Below are 17,148 nucleotides of genomic sequence, written 5' to 3'. Positions count from 1 at the left end.
GGCGTGTGGTTAGCAGCTCACAATCGCACTCTACAGTATCAGATGCCCTCTCGGAGACGCGTACCAGTCGGGGCGTCCGTCGCCGCGACTGAAGCATCTATAATGTGAGTTGTCAATTTCTACTTCAGGGCGCCATGGAGGATTGTGGCTTTGATGGCACCTTTACCCAAATCTAGATCCCGATAAAAATGCTGTAATTGCAGTGCTTCGTCGTGCCACAAGATCTGCTGGATGCCTCGTCCGGTATCGCATTTTGCCGCGGCATGTCGTTACGAGGCAACATGCTTGGTTGATGCGGTTAATAACTCGATAAAGCTGCTGGACAATTCTCCTGCATGATACCGCGTGGCCTTGCTGATAGGAGTAAGTCTCGAAATTCAATCCCCATTCGCCCGATAAGTGTTAGCCAAGAGTATCTAAGTACATGTAGATTTCCTGGTCTTCGTTGCTCAACATTTGATTCAGGCTCGCATTCTTCAGCTTGAGTCCTCCGGCGAGCCTCGTGGTAGGCGCCTCGTGCGCCATGAGACCCGAAATTCGCGAGCTTCCGTCCCATTTTCGTCTTCAGCGAATCTAGATGAGGTTGGGTTGAGCCCGTGAGGATACATGTAAATAGCCTTTTAAGCGTTGGCCGATACGGCGAGGATCACCGGGAGGCAAGTAAATAAAACACATGTTGACTACCGCAACACCACTTTCGGAAGTATAGCATACGGCATAAGCAGGCAATTGGTGAGAAGGCGGTCTACTTCAGCCGAAGACTGCGGACAGGACAGAAACGGTGAGCCATTATCTGATCCGCCTTTGGATACATCCATCATCATCTCACCATGTCTTGGCGCCCTGATGCCATTTCCTCGGGCAGTGTGAAACACGTCTACAAGAGCTGCAGACGGCCGGGTGGCCACTTGGCAGGGAAATGGTGGATAGGCGTGGTCAATGGCCAATCATTTCGAATTCTTCGGACACGATACAGCCCACTGGTGAGAATCAGATGCTGATAATGCACGTTTCCAGGGATTTCGTAGAAGACGGGTGATGCCATCACGGCCAGGTTGATGTCGTTGTACCGCATACCATAGATATCGAGCCGCTTGTATCATATTGAAGCGTTATTTGAAGAAACGCCTGAAACCTGGGTGCTGAGTGAGAATGGGTTGGCAGACTGACAGGCAGCATCTAACTGGAGATAACCTGTACTTCCCGGATATATTATTGCCACTTCAACAGAAGCTTGGCTGTGTCGATCTTGGATAATACTTTCGCTATAGAAGACAACGAGATGCGAACCGTTCGCTGATTGGCTAGCCACGCAGGATATGGTCGACAGGGTTGTAAATAAACGATGTGCTCGGCATCCTCCAAGTTGTGAAACCTTTCCCGAATTGCCGGGACCACTTGGAGGCTTTTTATAGCCACTTGAGTAATTAAGAGAATCATTTGCTACAAGGACTGGCCAAGACGAGCCAATGGCTCTATCCGTCGCGACAACCGAAGCAGGGAGGGATGGATGGAGGGGCATGGTGGCCCCTCATTGAAGGGAAGGGTGGTTGCACGAGGAATGATGATATTGCTGAGTGCATTGCGAATCGCGAAAAGGGAATCACATGCATGCTTGAGCGCTCTCTGCGAGGTGACAAGAAATGAACCAACCGGATGCACAGCAGCCAGGCTGATGGTGCAGAAGCTTAAGCTGCAGAAGAGCTCTCTCATACATGGGGGCACATATGCAGCCCAGAAATGGGAGGCAACCAACTAGGGTTGATAGCTGCTTGGGAACTCCCCTGGAGCCATTGCCAGAGTATTGCCAGGGTCCCATTTGATCATCACGTTGTTATCAAGCGAACGCCCGCCGCGGAAGACGATCTGTCGTCTGCACCAATCTGCATAGGTCGAGCATATTTCGGAAACTCGACGCATTGCCACCTCATCAGCTCATCAAGGCGCCGCATCAAACCCAGCATGAGCACCCGCAAAGGATATCTCGACTCTAGCAACATCAGCGTACTTCGTAGTAGCGAAACCCCAGAGCTGCATGCACAAGCAGGGCCAAATAGATAAAGTATGTGACCCAGTGACTGCTGGCGGTCAATCTGGAGCGGTGAGTGGAAGAAGTATCCGAGAATCTACGTGTGCAAATGGCGGAGGTGGTGCGAGTGAGCAGACGCGCATCAGACATGGCCATCAGCTGGTGATTTGCGCGTCGTGATCAACATCGAACCGCCGGACTGATTTTATGATAGAAACCACCAATTAGAAACGAGACCATTTAATGCCTCATACATATTTCGCACACGACATCATGCCGTGGCAGGTTGGAGGTTGGGGTTTTTTCATGTAAGGTTCAACGACGTGTTCTCTGGCAGGTCTGAACAGTTCTTTACGGGAAGCTCTGCAGCTGCTAGGCCGGATGATAAACCACATTTCCGCCCTCTGCGTATCGTTGATATAAGTAGACATGCATTAGTGGCGTGATAAGAGGAATCGAAAATGGGATGGCAGCACGCGAAGCCGCGAGTCTGGAATAACCGCCTGGGGCTGTAGGAACTTGAGAAGCTCTTATTTGTGTTGCCCTAGGTAATGACGAACGTAGTGGAGATTAGACCTGTGTTGTACCTGTTGTACCTGAAACTCAATGAGAGATGAGAAAGCACGATTTCGGAGGCTTTTGCAGGTTGGACGTGCATTAGGACGATTCATGGAAGACGACTACTACCTACCTGCTATGTAGAGCTTCGAACATGCCGGCAGGGTCGCAGAGTCATCGGCCGACCGCAGAGCCGCAAACAGAAATGATTTGAGACGGCCAGCTTCAGAACAGATGCAAGGGTGAAACGCTTGGTACTGTATCATCAGTACGACAACTTGACGGAAAGGGCTATCATGAGACGCTGACGCACAAAAGTCGGGATGTACTTACACCAAGGGGGTCCGTTCTTTGCCGGTTGAGCTCATGTGTCATGGAGCACCTGTCCATGTGGTCACATCCACACCACAATGGCACAAAGACAAGCAACCAAGATACTGGATCTCATTATCCAAACTGAGGACCATCAGACGCTGCTAGACACACATCATCAGGATACCTCTCAATGCGGCAAAAAAATGACTTGATATTCGGCACCGCGGGCTGTAATGGCGAGGGCAAACCCGAGAAGATTATTAGCTAACACGTAGAAATCTCTTCCAGACAACCAGGCGGGATTACGAATTGCGTAGTCATGACTTCGAATTGCTCGAATCAGTCTACATGTTCCGATGGTATCGCTCCGGTTGCTTCATCATGCTAGTCACCCAACTCCCACATGGTAGCGCAACCGAGAGGGATCCAGTGTATAACAATCGGTCTGTCTACATATGGACTATGCTTGCATCATCTTATCTTACGACAGCACTTTGCACACAGCTTCTGCACAACGACTTCAGTTGTCTTTGCGCCTCCAGCGTCTATCTACAGGTACCAGCAATAATCCGAATACATAGCGACGCTTAAGCCTTCGGCGTTCCCCGCCGAGAGCATAGCCACCCATAGGTCTGATGTTCGCGGACGCCTTCGTCTTCCCCTCATTATCTGAAAGTGGAGGGTTTCCCATTGATCATCCACGATGCGATACGATCGAAACATTCCGCATAGTTCATCCGTAGCGCATCACCATATTTACCTAGACTTCTGGGCTCGCCTTTGGGGCCCAAGGCAAGGTTGGACTTTTGAGCTTGCAGGACCAGAGGCAGAAGTCGCCGCCCCTTGTTCTGCTTGGGGATCCCACAAACCAACCCATCAATTGTCTTAAAAAGATCCCACTTTTCCACCACATACCTAACCTCTTTCTCCATTTCTTATACTTCCCTACTCTGCTTTCCTGTTCAACCTCGCTATTCTCCACCGTGACCAGTCCGGCAGTCTGCGGCCCAGCTTAAGTTAAAAAGCTAGACCACCAGCTACGTACCTGAGACGTTATTGCAGCAGCACGCAAACCAGCACACAGCACACTGCACATTGCTGTACATGAGAAACCCCCAGAAACCCATCCGCCTTTGTCTCCTCATGACCATGACCACTCTCCAAATCTCAACGCGACGGAGTCCACTTAACTACCCCTTACTCGTCCTTTAACATTCACTGGAACCATTCCTAGGTTCCGATCAAATATCCCTCTAGTTAGGACGCACTTTTATTGCGCTGCTCGCACCGCCCACTAGACCAGCTCATCAAACGAAACAAGACAAGACAAGCTGGTGGCTTTTCGCTCCGGCTAGAATTTACAGAACTCACCAACAACAAAAAACACCATCAATACTACCAGCCCTAATAAAACGACCGCCTAGGACCTGGGTCCAGGCCAGCCAAGCCAGACAGACACCTACCGACATACCGTACTTACCCTAAAAACCTAACACCACGCCCTCGCCTGACCGTGGGCTCCCCACACTCTACCCTAGGCAGTCCTTGACACGGGGACTTACAAATTCACCACCGTCCGCTTTTCTTTTTTCCCTCGTTTCTCCTCGAGGAAAAAAAAAAGTATCCCAAGTCAGCGCGACAGCCGTTTTGCACTTCGTCATTTGAGTCGAATTCCTCTGGGCTTAGCCCACCCCGAGGTGACCCTCGCCGCCACCCACCACCCACCGTCGCACCCCCGTAATAGCATCATATTGTGTTCCGCATCCCGCCTTCAAAAGATCCGCGACCTCGGCCTTCGCTTCCAAGCCTTGGAACCGCCCCCGCCGGCGGCTCACCGCACCCCAGTCGCCCCACGAGCGTCATCCTTGGCTTTGCTCGTCCGTCCGTCCAGACAGGTGACATGTCCAATTCATCCATGATGACGAGCGCTTCGGAAAAGACGACGTCGCCGCCAGCATCGCATCCCTCGTCAATCAAGTCGGTGGAGCTGCCCACTAGATCACCCAAACTCAAGCCGCAGAATGGCCAACCCGCCGCCAATGGCGTCGTCAGCTCCGACGGCGTGCAGAAGCCGCAGCCCGAGAAGGCCTCGGTCAAGGACCGGTTGACGAGAATGTTCTCCAACAAGGGCGAACAACTCAAACCCACTGGCGATGCCTCATCGCGCGTTAGCAACCCCGTTCCTCCCACCAGCGGTACGAGCTCGCCCGTTAAGGCTCCGCAACCGTTGCGTAAGGTGTCGACGATAGTCACGACGGGCACGGCTGCCAAAGCCTCCGACGGTACCGCCGCTGGCGCCGTAAAAACAACACCGCATTCGCAGCGCTATGTCGTCAACCCAGATGCGCAGGGCGGCCACGAGCATCACCTGAAGGGCAGCAAGCGCCAGGAGAAATTGTCCGACATGTGGAAAACTTTCTTGGGCAGGAAACAGGAGCAGGTTCCCGAGGCCGACCTGTCGCTCGTGTCCAACTGGGTTGATACTCTAAAGCAGGAGAAGGACTTGCTTGCCGGTGACAGAAGAGGTGGGCCCAACGCCTCTACCACTCTGGTTGAGAAATATGGCAAGTGCCAGGAAGTCGTCGGCCGTGGCGCTTTCGGCATCGTGAGGATATCACACAAGAAGATGGACACAGGAGAGAAATTGTTTGCCGTCAAGGAGTTCCGCCGCAGACCCGAGGAAACAGAGAAGAAGTATAGTAAACGACTGACTGCCGAGTTCTGTATCTCCTCATCCCTGCGCCACCCCAACGTCATTCATACGTTGGACCTGCTCAAGGATCAGAAGGGCGACTACTGTGAAGTCATGGAGTACTGCTCTGGCGGTGACCTCTACACTCTTGTTCTCGCCGCCGGCAAGCTTGAAGTCCAGGAGGCAGACTGTTATTTCAAACAGATGATGCGCGGCGTGGAATACATGCACGAAATGGGCGTTGCGCACCGCGACTTGAAACCCGAAAATCTCTTGCTGACGACCCACGGCGCACTAAAAATTACGGATTTTGGTAACGGCGAGTGCTTCCGGATGGCTTGGGAAAACGACGCCCACATGGTCTCAGGTCTATGCGGCTCGGCGCCTTATATTGCCCCTGAGGAATACATTGACAGGGAATTCGATGCGCGCGCGGTCGATGTCTGGGCTTGTGGTGTCATCTATATGGCCATGCGGACTGGTAGACACTTATGGCGAGTAGCAAAGAAGGATGAAGATGAGTTCTACGAACGGTATCTCGAAGGTCGTCGTGATGAAGAGGGGTATGGGCCGATAGAGTCGCTGCACCGCGTAAGCTATTCTTCTCCCCCCTCCCTCCCTTACCCCCGCCCTTTGCACCGCTGGAGACCCTAAACTCACTTGACTTCAAGGCTCGTTGTCGCAATGTCATATATTCCATCTTGGACCCCAATCCTACACGACGTATCACCGCCTCACAAATCCTCAAATCGGAATGGGGCCGCGAGATCAAGCTTTGCAAAGCTGGCGAAGAGGGGCTCTAATCCAGAGCGAGCTTTGCTGACTACGGCTGTTCAATATCTGCTGCGGACATCCCCATGGGCTGTATTAAGTTGGGCAGCATTCCTATGTTGAGAACTCCATCCAGAAGATGGTCATGTCTGATCATGGTGCTGTTTACTCTGCCAACCCAAACTCGAGTTTCTAGGCTCGGACTATGACGTTCCCTTGTTACGACCGGACTGGCTTTCTCGCACTTAAGCAATGGAGTTGAGGTGTTTCTCTCATTTTGGTTGATTTCCCTTCTGAAGCCCGTATTTTACTACTCTTTATTACATGGCGAAGTCTCGGGCGAAGACCACGATGCCACCGCGCATCGCATCGACAGGAATAGGATCATAGATGCGCCATGCGCACTGCGAGTTCGCGTCATGGTGACGCCTCTACACCTGTACAAAAAAACTACAACTCGCATCCTCTGAATACATGCAAAGAACGGAAAGGTACTGGGCGGTTCACTCGTTCGGTACGTCTCTAAGCAAGTGACATGACAAGGCAGTTAAGGTATAGGTTGGTTTTTTCATGCGGGGGCTCCTAACTGTGGGGCAGCAAAGTTAATAGGTCGGGAGGGGGATACATCAACCGCCCTAAGATAGGGGGGAAGTGAGAGCCGGCCACTTAGCTGAACTGGCCTTTCTATGGCACGCTAGAAAGCTGCTTTCTTGTTAGACTAGCTTCTGCAATATCCCATGGCATACTGTTGCATACTCCTGGAGAAATCAGGGAGCGACAGGACTCACCACTACCGTAGTGATGAAGAAATTGATTCTTGGCTGCCCAATGGACGCAACGCCGTCCAGCCTTGTATATGATTTGAAGATCTCGAGTAAAGCTTGGTTTACTGGCATTGTGCAGACAATTGACAACGTCTGGACTTACGATGCCCTAGGCCAAGTATTTCAAGTACCACAATTATTCAAAGTAACCATACTTACTATTGCGGTATAGCTATGATGGTTCCCCGGATTGTAGAGTAATGATGCCCTACATATGCGTCTTGTGCAGTGAGGTAAATAAGTCTCGTGTCTTTTTGTCAATGAGACAAAGACGAAGTACAAAGCTCGAATGTCACATTCCTAAAAGTAAGTGTGTCATGCCAAGAGGTTGTAGTCCAGTCACACGCGTCCTTAGTGGCCGTCGTTGTTCAAGGGGATAGTTGTCCTCTTTGGCGAATGTTCCCAAGTAAGAGCCCTCGGAACTGCAGCTCATGACCGAGTATACTGCATAATATGCCAAGCAACGTCCTTGACACTGAGCTCCTATCCCCTCCCCCCCCCCCCGCGGCAGGCGCAAGTCGATGAGCAAATCATACATGTAACTTCGTGAGCAACACCTTTGCGTCCCGTCACTAGTGGTTGCAATATGGTATAAGTCCTCATCCCCGTACCTACATACACAGGCCGGTCACACCCACCCCTCTGTCTCTCGTTTCAAGAAGACTGGGTTCAAGCCCACCGAACTAGGATATTGTCACTCTCGAACTACCAACAAGAACACTTCAGTCCTCCCGTTCTCTGTTGTGACCAGAAACCAAAGAAAACCACGGCTTGCGGATATCCGAATGGCCTCGTGACACAATGGCTACTATTGTTCTGTCTTGTGTCTTGCCGTCTTAACCGTCCGTAGCCTCGGACAAATCATGTATGCGAGTAATTTGTAACCAGATGCCGGCTACCGGATGGCCTAGGCCCATGTCTCTATCCCTTCCCGAGAACAATGTGCAGAGCTAACTGCCGTTAGTTTGATGTAGGCTCAAAGCTTTCTAATTCGTGTTTCAAGTGTAGTTGGGATTCCCAAGGAAGCGTCGACTACATGAAATGTTACGACTAACTAGGACCAACCTTACAACCCATTCTTTTTCGAGGTTTCGGGTCTGGATCTAGTCCAGGTCCAAATAAAGCTATGGAATCGTCACAAGTTCTAAACAGGATGGGTTTAAAGGTAACCAGCAATAAATGGCTTGGCAGAAATAACTCATAGTATTATGTATACACTTCGCCCGCCACTTCCAAAGTTGCTTTGCGGGCGAAAACATCTCCTTGTCTTCATACATCCGTTTCGAGATTTCCCCCCAGCACTAACAACAAATGTTCGTCGTGTTTAGGCGGCAACTACACCTCACCTGCTGCGAATCGGCGCTCCTACTCCGCAAGCGCATTACCCATCCCCCCTTCCCCTGTCTCCGCGTTCCCCTGACGAGTATACGCTTAGGTTACTTGACCTAAGAAATGGAAAATTCATAATAACCCCCACCACCCCCAACGTTGATCAGCATAATTGTGTGAAAACGCCATCCCGTCTGGCCCACCATTTTGTAGACCGTCCGAGACGCTGGGTTGCATGAGAAGAGGACTGTACTTCGCCTGCTCGAGCTAAAACCATCGCCTGGTAGCGTTGCTTTGTGTGTTTCCATGCCACCCGACTGCCACCCAACAGCCATTGCCTGGGCTGAAATACGTATTTAATACAAGACATTATATCCTCGGACATCGCTCTGATGTCCACTTTCGAGTTTGCCCCAGCGAGCAGCATATCGGTGTGCGTGGAAGGGGGGTTACGACCCTCAGCTGTGAGATCCTATACCGGCATAGTTCGAAAAGCAATTCATGTCGGTCGTGGCGTCAATGTCATGAGTGGATAGATATGAACAAAAGGCCGAAGCCAATAGATAAGAGGTACTGAGATGATTTCATGACGCTCACGAGTGGAACAGATCCCAGGCTCGTTCGCACAGACGAAGGAACTCTTCGCGCTTGGCTCTCTGTGATTCCGGGCTGTCACGTCCGGCACCGAAGGGGCCCGCACGTCGAGTTGCAGCAGGACCGTTACCCAGAGGGGGGCTCCCGCCCTCCTCGTACTCTGCGCGGGTTCTTCGCTTGCTTGTGCTACGGCTATAGTCCGGAACAGGGGCTCCGTTGCGAGGGGATGGTGGAGTCGGGGGCTGGTGGCCGGTGTAGTGGACAATCTTGGGCAGAAGTTCGGGTCTTCCACCGGCTAGCTCTTGCTGAACCTCTTCTGCCGATTTGTACTCCCGCGACCTGCCGGATACGGGTGGCTGGGAATGCTGTGGTGCAGGGTGGCCGGGCGAAGGTATAGGTCCATGGCTCGAGCCGGGGTATAGAGAGCGAGTCGCGCCGTTGGACTCAGTGTGGGCAGAAAGACCCTGACCAAAGACGTCGGCGATGGGCGGAAGGCGGTTTGCTGTCTGTTGCGCGGGGACGTGGTGAATGTGTGACGTGCTTGATAAATTTGAAGGCTGGTTCTGGAGGTGCCTCGTCAGCGGGTGAGGGTTGTGCCTCCCGGTGAAGGTTTGCCCCAGAGGTGCAGACTGGATAACACGCTCATTGGCAAACTGCTCGTGGGATGGTGCTACAATGCTGAGTCCCGGGGGCGCCTTGTTGCGTCTCGAGGAGATGCCGGGTGTCTTGGCTGCGAACTGGCTGGCATTGTCCTTGTCCTTGGGGTGATCGGGGCCGTCTCCCTTGGCCGACTGCTGCTGGAGCCTGGCCTCGATGAGGTGGCGCTGCTGCTCCCTGACGTTCATGCTGCGTTGTAGTTGCTCCTTCATGGCAGGATCGTGCGTCACGAAGCCGGGAGACAAACAAGCCAAACCAACTTCCTGGATACCAAGTCCGTCCCTACCGCCCGGCAGTCTGGCAGTCTGGGCACCTGATCCGGTGATGGCGTTCTTGGAGAGATCCAGCTTTCGGGGTCTGTGGCGAGGAGCGGGCAGTTCGGGAGAACCTGGTTCCTTCTTCACAATGATCCGGGGAGCAGTTGAGCCCGATGCATGTCGAGTCCTGTGTACGTCGAGGTCAGTCAATGGCCATAATGGCAAAAAAAAATCGATGCGTCAATTCGACAGGACAAGTATGTACTTACGCGCTGGGTGGTGAGGATTTGGGTGGTTGAGCCGAAGTGGTGGGACTGCCACTGGCTGTTCGTCTGGTGGGAGCGTGGGCATTCGTTGTGGCCGAGTGTGCGGATATACGAGGCACCGATGGCGAAGACGCAGCATGGGAAAGTGTGGGCGCTGCGCTGGCACTCGAAGTAGCCGGCGTCAGCTCAGCGTAACCCGGGCGGTCGTGAGGAGCCGGAGAAGGGGCCATGGCGATTGCTGCACTCATCATGAGAATGGCCGACTGTGAAAAATAAATCTTCTCGATGCGCCCGTTGTAGATTGTGGCCGTTTTGTCGGCTGAATGATGATGCGCCGCAGGGTTGAGGGGGCAAGGCGATTCACCTCACTGCAAAGACGTTATTGCTTTTGCGAAGGGCCTAGACTGCTCGTCTGGACTTAGAAACACGTTTAATGCGGATCTGAAATTTGTGCCGCCCGTCGTTCCTACAGCTCGATTATGTTGCTAGATTCGTTCCTCCTTCTCGCGGTTTCGGATTCTCTAGGTTGCGCTCGCTTGCCACAGGGGATGTGGACCGTGGGTGGTGAATAGGCAGTGCTGCGTCGGAGAAGTCAAGTGAGAGTCTTGAACAAGCAACCAGGCTTTTGCGAGTGCAGATCCTGCGTCTTCAATTTGTTGAGACGTAAAGAGTATGTTTACCCGTGAAGAGCTGAAGGGTGTCAAAAATAACCGGGGTGTCTGGTATCAATATTCGAGCAAGGCCTTCCGCGCGACCCCTGAAAATCGAATGCCTATTCTTGCGTCTTTCCTCGTTTTCCGGTTGCGAGATCCAAATTTGACGGCCAGTCTGAATGGGTCTGTAACGAATGACTTTTCTCTCCTTTCGGTACCACGACTGAATTTTGCCGGTGCGACTCTGCTGATGTGTGTTGTGCGGTTGCACGGACGAGCGAATCGCGGAGATGGATTGTCTCTAGTAAATCACTATATGGTGGGCAAGTGCCGGTTCATAAAAAAAGGTGGCTGATAAAGACGAGTCTCGGTCGGCAGTAATGCGACAAGCGCAGGGTAGCAGACTTCGATGGAAGGGAAGAATGGGGACTGCGACGATAGCAAACCCAGCAGCGCCCAACAAAAAGGAACACACACTATGGAAATAGAAGCGAAAGACTCGAGCCGACGAGTAGTGGGATGAAGGAGGGAAGGAAGAAGATTTCCAACTCGATCGAGGGGTCAGGGCGGCCGCGAGGTAGAAAAGAGAGATCCAGAAACACCTGTGCCAGGCCAAGAAGCAAGCCCCCCGACGTTTAAGTTAGAAAGGGGAAGCGAATAGGGAGTGTCTGAGAAGTGTGGGCTTGGGGACTCGACCCCTGTCATCGCGATGCGCAGTGGAAACGTCGTCCTGCGCGCCGTCACAATGGATGGATGCTGTAGAAACACTTGGGTTTGGTATCAGACTTCTCGCTCCTTGTTAGCGTCGACCGGGGGGGGGGTCCACTACGTCTTCCGCTGCTCGTCACGGAAATAATTGAGTTTGTCTACCATCTACAGCCGAGTTTCCAAAGGTTTCCGACGAGCAGAAATACAAGCTGTCGTGGTGTACGCTGATTATCTGACCCGACTATCCCGACGTAACGGATACGGAGCACCAGAGTTCCTTTTGGAGGGGCCGCCAAGTATGGAGGATTAATTTGATGTCGAAAACTACTTCAGAACGGACACTGGGCACCAGTCACTTGATCAGCATCAGCTTCCAAGTTGGGTTCTATTGGTAACATTGGTAACAGCTGTGGAGACTGGTACCCCCAGCAGAGTTGTAGACAGATGGCCCTAAGCAGGACTCAAGGGGTACCCCGTCTTGCTACTTCTCTAGGCTCTCCGTAGGGTGTTTTATATTGATGCTAGAGCGTGGTGTGCTCGGCGAGCCATGCCTCTCCTGCTGCCGCTGCTGCCAGGTAACCCGCCCTGATTGGATCTGACACGGCCACCAGTCCAACATATTCACCGCACGCGGCAGCCTCCACAGACCATCGAGGCTCGCTTCGGGTTTTTCCCTCTGTCGACTGTGCCAATAGAGACACCAATATAGGCAGAGTTTGCTGCAACAAAGTGTAACAACAATCAGCCCGTCCAGTAGTAGTGGCAGCCCAACACAGTTCGCTGAATGGCCGCCAAGACGCATGTTTTCAGGTGAAGCTGACCATGGAGCCACCACTGGCGCGCAGAGTGGCTGGTGGTCGGTGATGCTGTTCTTCACCAACGAAGCCCTCCCGCGACATTCGTGTTTCGTCACCTCAATTTGAAAGTTCTTCGCATATCATATTGAATCTCCACACAAGGGTCGTGTTGCGTCAACTTCAGATGAGGAGCACCATGGCCAATGCCCCCCCAAAAAACGCATGGTACACTGGTAGGCTGGTGTGTTCGTGAAGAATCGTAGTAATTCTCCTCATCTTGTTAACGTTTCTGCTTGGGGGTCACCTTCCCCGCTCTGTGTTGCGAAGCTATCGTTAAGATTCTGCAAGGAGGGGCTTTTAGTCGTCGGCCTCGTGGTAGTGAGTATCAGGTATATGTAGGGGCATTCAATAATATCTCGCATCTATTACTGCGTGCTCGAGTACGACTGGGGGTCGAGAATACCAGTCTTCCCAAAATGACTCAAAACACCATAAACGCCCAATCGACTTTGCGTTTCCAAATGATCGTCGGCCCCTCTGTTTGGACGATGACTATCCGCTATTCCCGGTGCATTCTGCTCTTTGAACCAGCAAGGTTTTCGGGACGTTGACCGCACATTCCAAAGCAAAGGAAAGCTGCTGCGCTTATCCTCCTGAGGGCTAGAAGATCATCATGGTTGTTTCAATCCAAAACTTACGAGTCTCGCAAAACTTTTTGTTGCGAAGCTGCTTTGTCATGAACTAGCAACACAAGTTCCTGACGATCTCGCTAACCCTGCCGATACAGTTGTACAAGGTCAGTAGGGCAGGTATCCTTGTCGAGGATGGACTTAAAATGTCATGATATCGGAACATGAAGCACAGCATGAAAATTGAAGGATACGAATTGCCTGGGATGAAATCGGCGCAGTCTTGTCGTTCCTGTCGTTGTGGGGTTGGTTACGGAACTTTTTCTTTTTAATGAGGCGATCGAGGTCACAGACAGGATCGCATGGCCATGCTCGTGGTATTCTTGTCGTCTGATTCCACTTGATAGGATTTTTGTGGTCCTCCGATGAAGTTACCAGAAACCCTCCTGCGAGTCGGACGACAGAATCCCTCACCAATCCATGTCTCGTCGCGGACCTTGACAATCGGTGCACGGCTCGTTGGCAAGGGTGCATCTGCACAGACTGTGCTGTTCCAGATACACTCCGAAGTTCCAAGCTTGTATTTAACTTGGACCGTTGCCGCCGCAAACAGACGTGCGGAGTGTTTACGAGACCTCGGGCACTACTGAAGACAAATGGTCGCAACTTCCGAAGGTCCATGCCGAGCATTACCAACCATCTTGGGGGCTCTACACTACGACCAGGCAGTTCGAACTCCAACGAGAACGAGGCTTGCTCCACCTGCAAAGCAAGGCTCCACACCATCCTCAACTGACATTCCGAGCGTTTGAGAACACGTCAACAACCAATCAGCAGCACCGACGGGCTGAAGAGGTTGAAACGCGAGACCCTCGTTGATAGCCAATGAAATGGGACACCCTAGATCGTGCTGGAGAAACGACTGTTTGACATATGATAGCCACAGGCGCCTTCTTTATCAGGAACCCTGTCAACCGGGCACTTGTTTAGCCACTCAATGATTGCAGTCTACGTTCACCGTCCAAATTATCGGGTTGCATCGGCATGAGATGCTCTTGAATTTGTATCCACATGGAGCACTGCCAATTATTCCATCACCAATTGTTTTGTGAAGAACGTCAGAGGGGATCTGTCAAGCCGCAATGGTGCATTTACACAAAGCCTAACCAGAGTTACTGACAAAAAAGCGCGAAGCCCTATTGCAACTAGTGATCGCAACATACGTCCAATCGCGAGGGGGCTGTGGTGGTTGTTGGTCATGCTTCCGGAGCAATAACGGAGCTGTTACTGGATCCGTTTTCTAGCTGAAGCTTGCCGCGCGCTAAGAGACTTATTGATTACCGTATTCAGTCGTAAGCGATAGGAAAGATGCCTGGTGGATGCGTGCCATGCGTACACCGATATGATGTCGATCGTCGCTATTGTGGCTTGCTTCTTCTCTCATTGCATGTTTCTGTGCGAGCACTGCAAGTTTTCCAATAGACTGCTTGAGGTGAAGCTGTGGGTAAACAGGATACGCGGCACTATGTTCAAGGTCCAATCCGAGCTCGATATTGGCCTTGGCGCATTGCGTTTCGAAACTTTCTGTGAATATCAATAAAACAGAACAAGTTGTTGTTAGTTTCTTCGCAACTAAGAATGAGACGCAGAGGCGATGCGTCGTTGGATAATAATGTTGCTGGCACCCGAGGTCAAGGTTCATCGTAAGACCGGGGAAAGGTGCCGTGGGATGTGAGTATAGGGGTATCATCAGCAAGTGATTTGTGCGCAAGCACTTCTAGACTATTTATTAGAGGGAGAGACAACAGGCAGCTGTTGTTCTAGGCTTCGATGCTTCGAGTGGCACTCCCCATCGTGGAAATTGTCGAGTGCGCTGTACTAGGTGCTCGTCAAGTCTAACGTCTTTATTAGGCTTAACGAGTAAAGGCATCGTTGAAGTACCTATTGAAGTTGCGAAGTCCTCGTGGGAAGCTGTAAGAGGCAGGCACGGATTGGTAGTATTTAGAGGCCCCTTGAGCCAACTTGGGATTGGTCCGTCACGCATCTTCGTAGTTTCAATACAGCCCCCAATACTGGGCATCCCACAGTCCACTTCTAAATGCTCCACCAGCCCTTAATGCCTGGCAGCTGAGAATGGCTGGCAGCTCTTAATGAGAGCGCTCGGACTTCGGAGCTTCAGCTGCAAGGCTAATCGTAATTTTTTATCGCCCGTCAAGTTGAAGCCCCGCCCAAATTTCTTGAACAGAATCGTGAGGAAGCCAGAGGTTGTCAAATCCAAGATCAATTGACCGACCCTGCTCATCCCACCTTCTAGGCGCACACATTCACCCCGCGATGCCCGGCCGCACGATAAACGAGGCCACTAGGCTAGAGGCCAAGACCGAAGACGTCGCTATGGCAGATGCGCCTACTTCTGCGCAGTCGCATGCCGAGGAGAGCCATGATACCGCTGAAACAATGAGGGAAGACGGAGAAGAGAATGGAAGCAAGCAGGGAGAAGAGGAAGAGGATGAAGAGGAACAGCCCCCGGCGCAAAGAATCAGGGTCGTAAGGGCTCTCAGGATCCCCAACGATGCATGTTTAAACACCGTCTAACATCTGACTGTAGCTACCTGGGTCCACAACGACAGCTGCTTCTTACGAGTTTCTCGAGGAAGGACACACACTGGGAAACGCGCTGCGATATATCATTATGAAAAAGTAAAATTTTCCCTATGCCCAGCACGAGATGACACAAGCTAATATCTGATAGTCCTGACGTTGAATTCTGCGCATACGCCATCCCGCATCCGTCAGAACCCAAGATGAACGTCCGAATACAAACTTATGGTGAGATGATTGTCGGACCCACAAGCCTGGCCAGAAATCCATGCTAACCGACATTTAGACACAACTACCGCCATCGACGCTCTGAAAAAGGGTCTACAAGATTTGGAGGATCTTTGCGATGTGGTCGCAGAGGAGTTTTGGACCAAGCGTAATGAGTTTGCTGCTTCGAAGGCAGACATGATGAGCGAGTAAAGGGGGCTCCTGTAGAGCCTATCAACTGGCAGGTTAAGCATCATCCCGTGGTATACGGCGGCGTTTGGAGCACGATAGACGGGTTTCTCTGAGGCATCTCAGAATGTCTTTTGCTTGCCGATTTCTATGTACAGTATAAGGAATGATACCCCATTTCATTTCTAATTGCGACCCTGCTTTGCTGTTAGCGCGTTCCCTTAGGAGTGGCGATCGAGGAAAGAACCTGCCTCCAGGAATCCTTGCATGAAGTTCTTGGGCAATCGCTCATCCCCTCTGAAGTTCTCCTCTTTGAAATAGGACATGATGTGCGTGGTTTGCTTCCAGAAGTTCATCGTTTCCTAAAGGAATAGTCAGCACTTGGGTCTTGTAATCATCTGTAGCCCAAGTCGCAACGATGTTGGCCCCCCCTTGTATTAGTGCCCTAACCCGCGGGGGTCTCATGGGGCTTGACTGACCTGATACTCGGCATTGTTCTGCATGAGCAGCACATCTACCACGGGTAGCTTATTGACAAATCGGTGTCGCTCGAATTCTTGTCGCATTCGGGTGCGGATAACGGCGATTGGGAGAGGAACGGAGTACATAGTCTGGATCTCAGGGGCCTAAGGCGCGATCCCGTCAGTGATAACTCAGCCCATAAAAACCTGTTGTATCCCGCGGAAAGACTTCATATTTTTCAGACAGCCTGGGCGCAGAACGTACGGCTCGAATCCATTCTCGATATGCCCTGAGGACTCGTCGCTTCGCGTCGTTCCAATTGGTCGCTGTAAACCATGTTAGCTAGACTCAAAGTTTTGAAGAAGACACTTCTCACACTGGCCAGTCTTCCTGGCGAATTGGGTCGGTGTCGACGGCATGGCGGATATGTTTGCTGGCGACTAGGTAATGGTCTGGGACTCCTCTCGAGACGTCGAGCTTGTCGGACAATAGGTTCAAGCGAAGTGGAAATACACCAGCCACAATTAAAGCCACAATCCAGTAATCAACCATCGCCGCTCCCTGATTGGTAGTTACGTTGCAAAAGTGCTCCGCAGTTGCCCGGATGGTC

General features: G+C 51.8%; 5 protein-coding genes across 5 annotated transcripts; 2 read left to right on the top strand and 3 right to left on the bottom strand.

The window, feature by feature from the left end:
• Positions 1 to 4,820: 4,820 nt before the first annotated feature.
• Positions 4,821 to 6,397, top strand: BCR38DRAFT_333889 (kinase domain-containing protein; the record flags this gene model as incomplete). Its single annotated transcript, XM_040855269.1, has 2 exons — positions 4,821 to 6,185; positions 6,266 to 6,397. The coding sequence occupies 2 exons, from the start codon at positions 4,821 to 4,823 to the stop codon at positions 6,395 to 6,397; spliced, it is 1,497 nt and encodes a 498-aa protein (XP_040719884.1).
• Positions 6,398 to 9,111: 2,714 nt separating this feature from the next.
• Positions 9,112 to 10,522, bottom strand: BCR38DRAFT_333290 (uncharacterized protein; the record flags this gene model as incomplete). Its single annotated transcript, XM_040855210.1, has 2 exons — positions 9,112 to 10,213; positions 10,296 to 10,522. 2 exons carry the CDS (start codon positions 10,520 to 10,522, stop codon positions 9,112 to 9,114), a joined length of 1,329 nt encoding a protein of 442 aa, XP_040719883.1.
• Positions 10,523 to 12,867: 2,345 nt separating this feature from the next.
• BCR38DRAFT_95675 (uncharacterized protein) lies at positions 12,868 to 13,965 on the bottom strand. The gene has a single exon (XM_040865801.1). It carries the CDS (start codon positions 13,863 to 13,865, stop codon positions 13,281 to 13,283), a length of 585 nt encoding a protein of 194 aa, XP_040719882.1. The 5' UTR covers positions 13,866 to 13,965; the 3' UTR covers positions 12,868 to 13,280.
• Positions 13,966 to 15,131: 1,166 nt separating this feature from the next.
• Positions 15,132 to 16,232, top strand: BCR38DRAFT_95652 (DNA-directed RNA polymerase). Its single transcript, XM_040865800.1, has 4 exons — positions 15,132 to 15,626; positions 15,688 to 15,779; positions 15,832 to 15,908; positions 15,967 to 16,232. The coding sequence occupies exons 1-4, from the start codon at positions 15,414 to 15,416 to the stop codon at positions 16,098 to 16,100; spliced, it is 516 nt and encodes a 171-aa protein (XP_040719881.1). The 5' UTR covers positions 15,132 to 15,413; the 3' UTR covers positions 16,101 to 16,232.
• On the bottom strand, positions 15,888 to 17,029 carry BCR38DRAFT_420462 (complex 1 protein). The gene is made up of 5 exons (XM_040859385.1): positions 16,915 to 17,029; positions 16,803 to 16,864; positions 16,556 to 16,702; positions 16,328 to 16,438; positions 15,888 to 16,273 (listed from the first exon to the last, which is right to left on the bottom strand). Exons 1-5 carry the CDS (start codon positions 16,955 to 16,957, stop codon positions 16,262 to 16,264), a joined length of 375 nt encoding a protein of 124 aa, XP_040719880.1. The 5' UTR covers positions 16,958 to 17,029; the 3' UTR covers positions 15,888 to 16,261.
• Between the last annotated feature and the right edge of the window lie 119 nt (positions 17,030 to 17,148).

This window comes from Pseudomassariella vexata, assembly GCF_002105095.1.
Source record: "Pseudomassariella vexata strain CBS 129021 chromosome Unknown BCR38scaffold_2, whole genome shotgun sequence".
NCBI classification, from domain to species: Eukaryota; Fungi; Ascomycota; class Sordariomycetes; order Amphisphaeriales; family Pseudomassariaceae; genus Pseudomassariella; species Pseudomassariella vexata.
This window is presented reverse-complemented; position numbering and strand designations above follow the sequence as displayed.

What these genes read in the sequence shown, in the direction of transcription:
- BCR38DRAFT_95675 (XM_040865801.1), bottom strand. Translation starts at nt 13,865, where the DNA reads ATGGTGTGGAGCCTTGCTTTGCAGGTGGAGCAAGCCTCGTTCTCGTTG.
- BCR38DRAFT_95652 (XM_040865800.1), top strand. Translation starts at nt 15,414, where the DNA reads ATGCCCGGCCGCACGATAAACGAGGCCACTAGGCTAGAGGCCAAGACC. An exon ending in CGATATATCATTATGAAAAA is followed by an intron (nt 15,780 to 15,831) that starts GTAAAATTTTCC and finishes AATATCTGATAG; the next exon opens with TCCTGACGTTGAATTCTGCG. An exon ending in CGTCCGAATACAAACTTATG is followed by an intron (nt 15,909 to 15,966) that starts GTGAGATGATTG and finishes ACCGACATTTAG; the next exon opens with ACACAACTACCGCCATCGAC.
- BCR38DRAFT_420462 (XM_040859385.1), bottom strand. Translation starts at nt 16,957, where the DNA reads ATGCCGTCGACACCGACCCAATTCGCCAGGAAGACTGGCCAGT. An exon ending in CGCCAGGAAGACTGGCCAGT is followed by an intron (nt 16,865 to 16,914) that starts GTGAGAAGTGTC and finishes CATGGTTTACAG; the next exon opens with CGACCAATTGGAACGACGCG. An exon ending in ATCGAGAATGGATTCGAGCC is followed by an intron (nt 16,703 to 16,802) that starts GTACGTTCTGCG and finishes ATCGCGCCTTAG; the next exon opens with GCCCCTGAGATCCAGACTAT.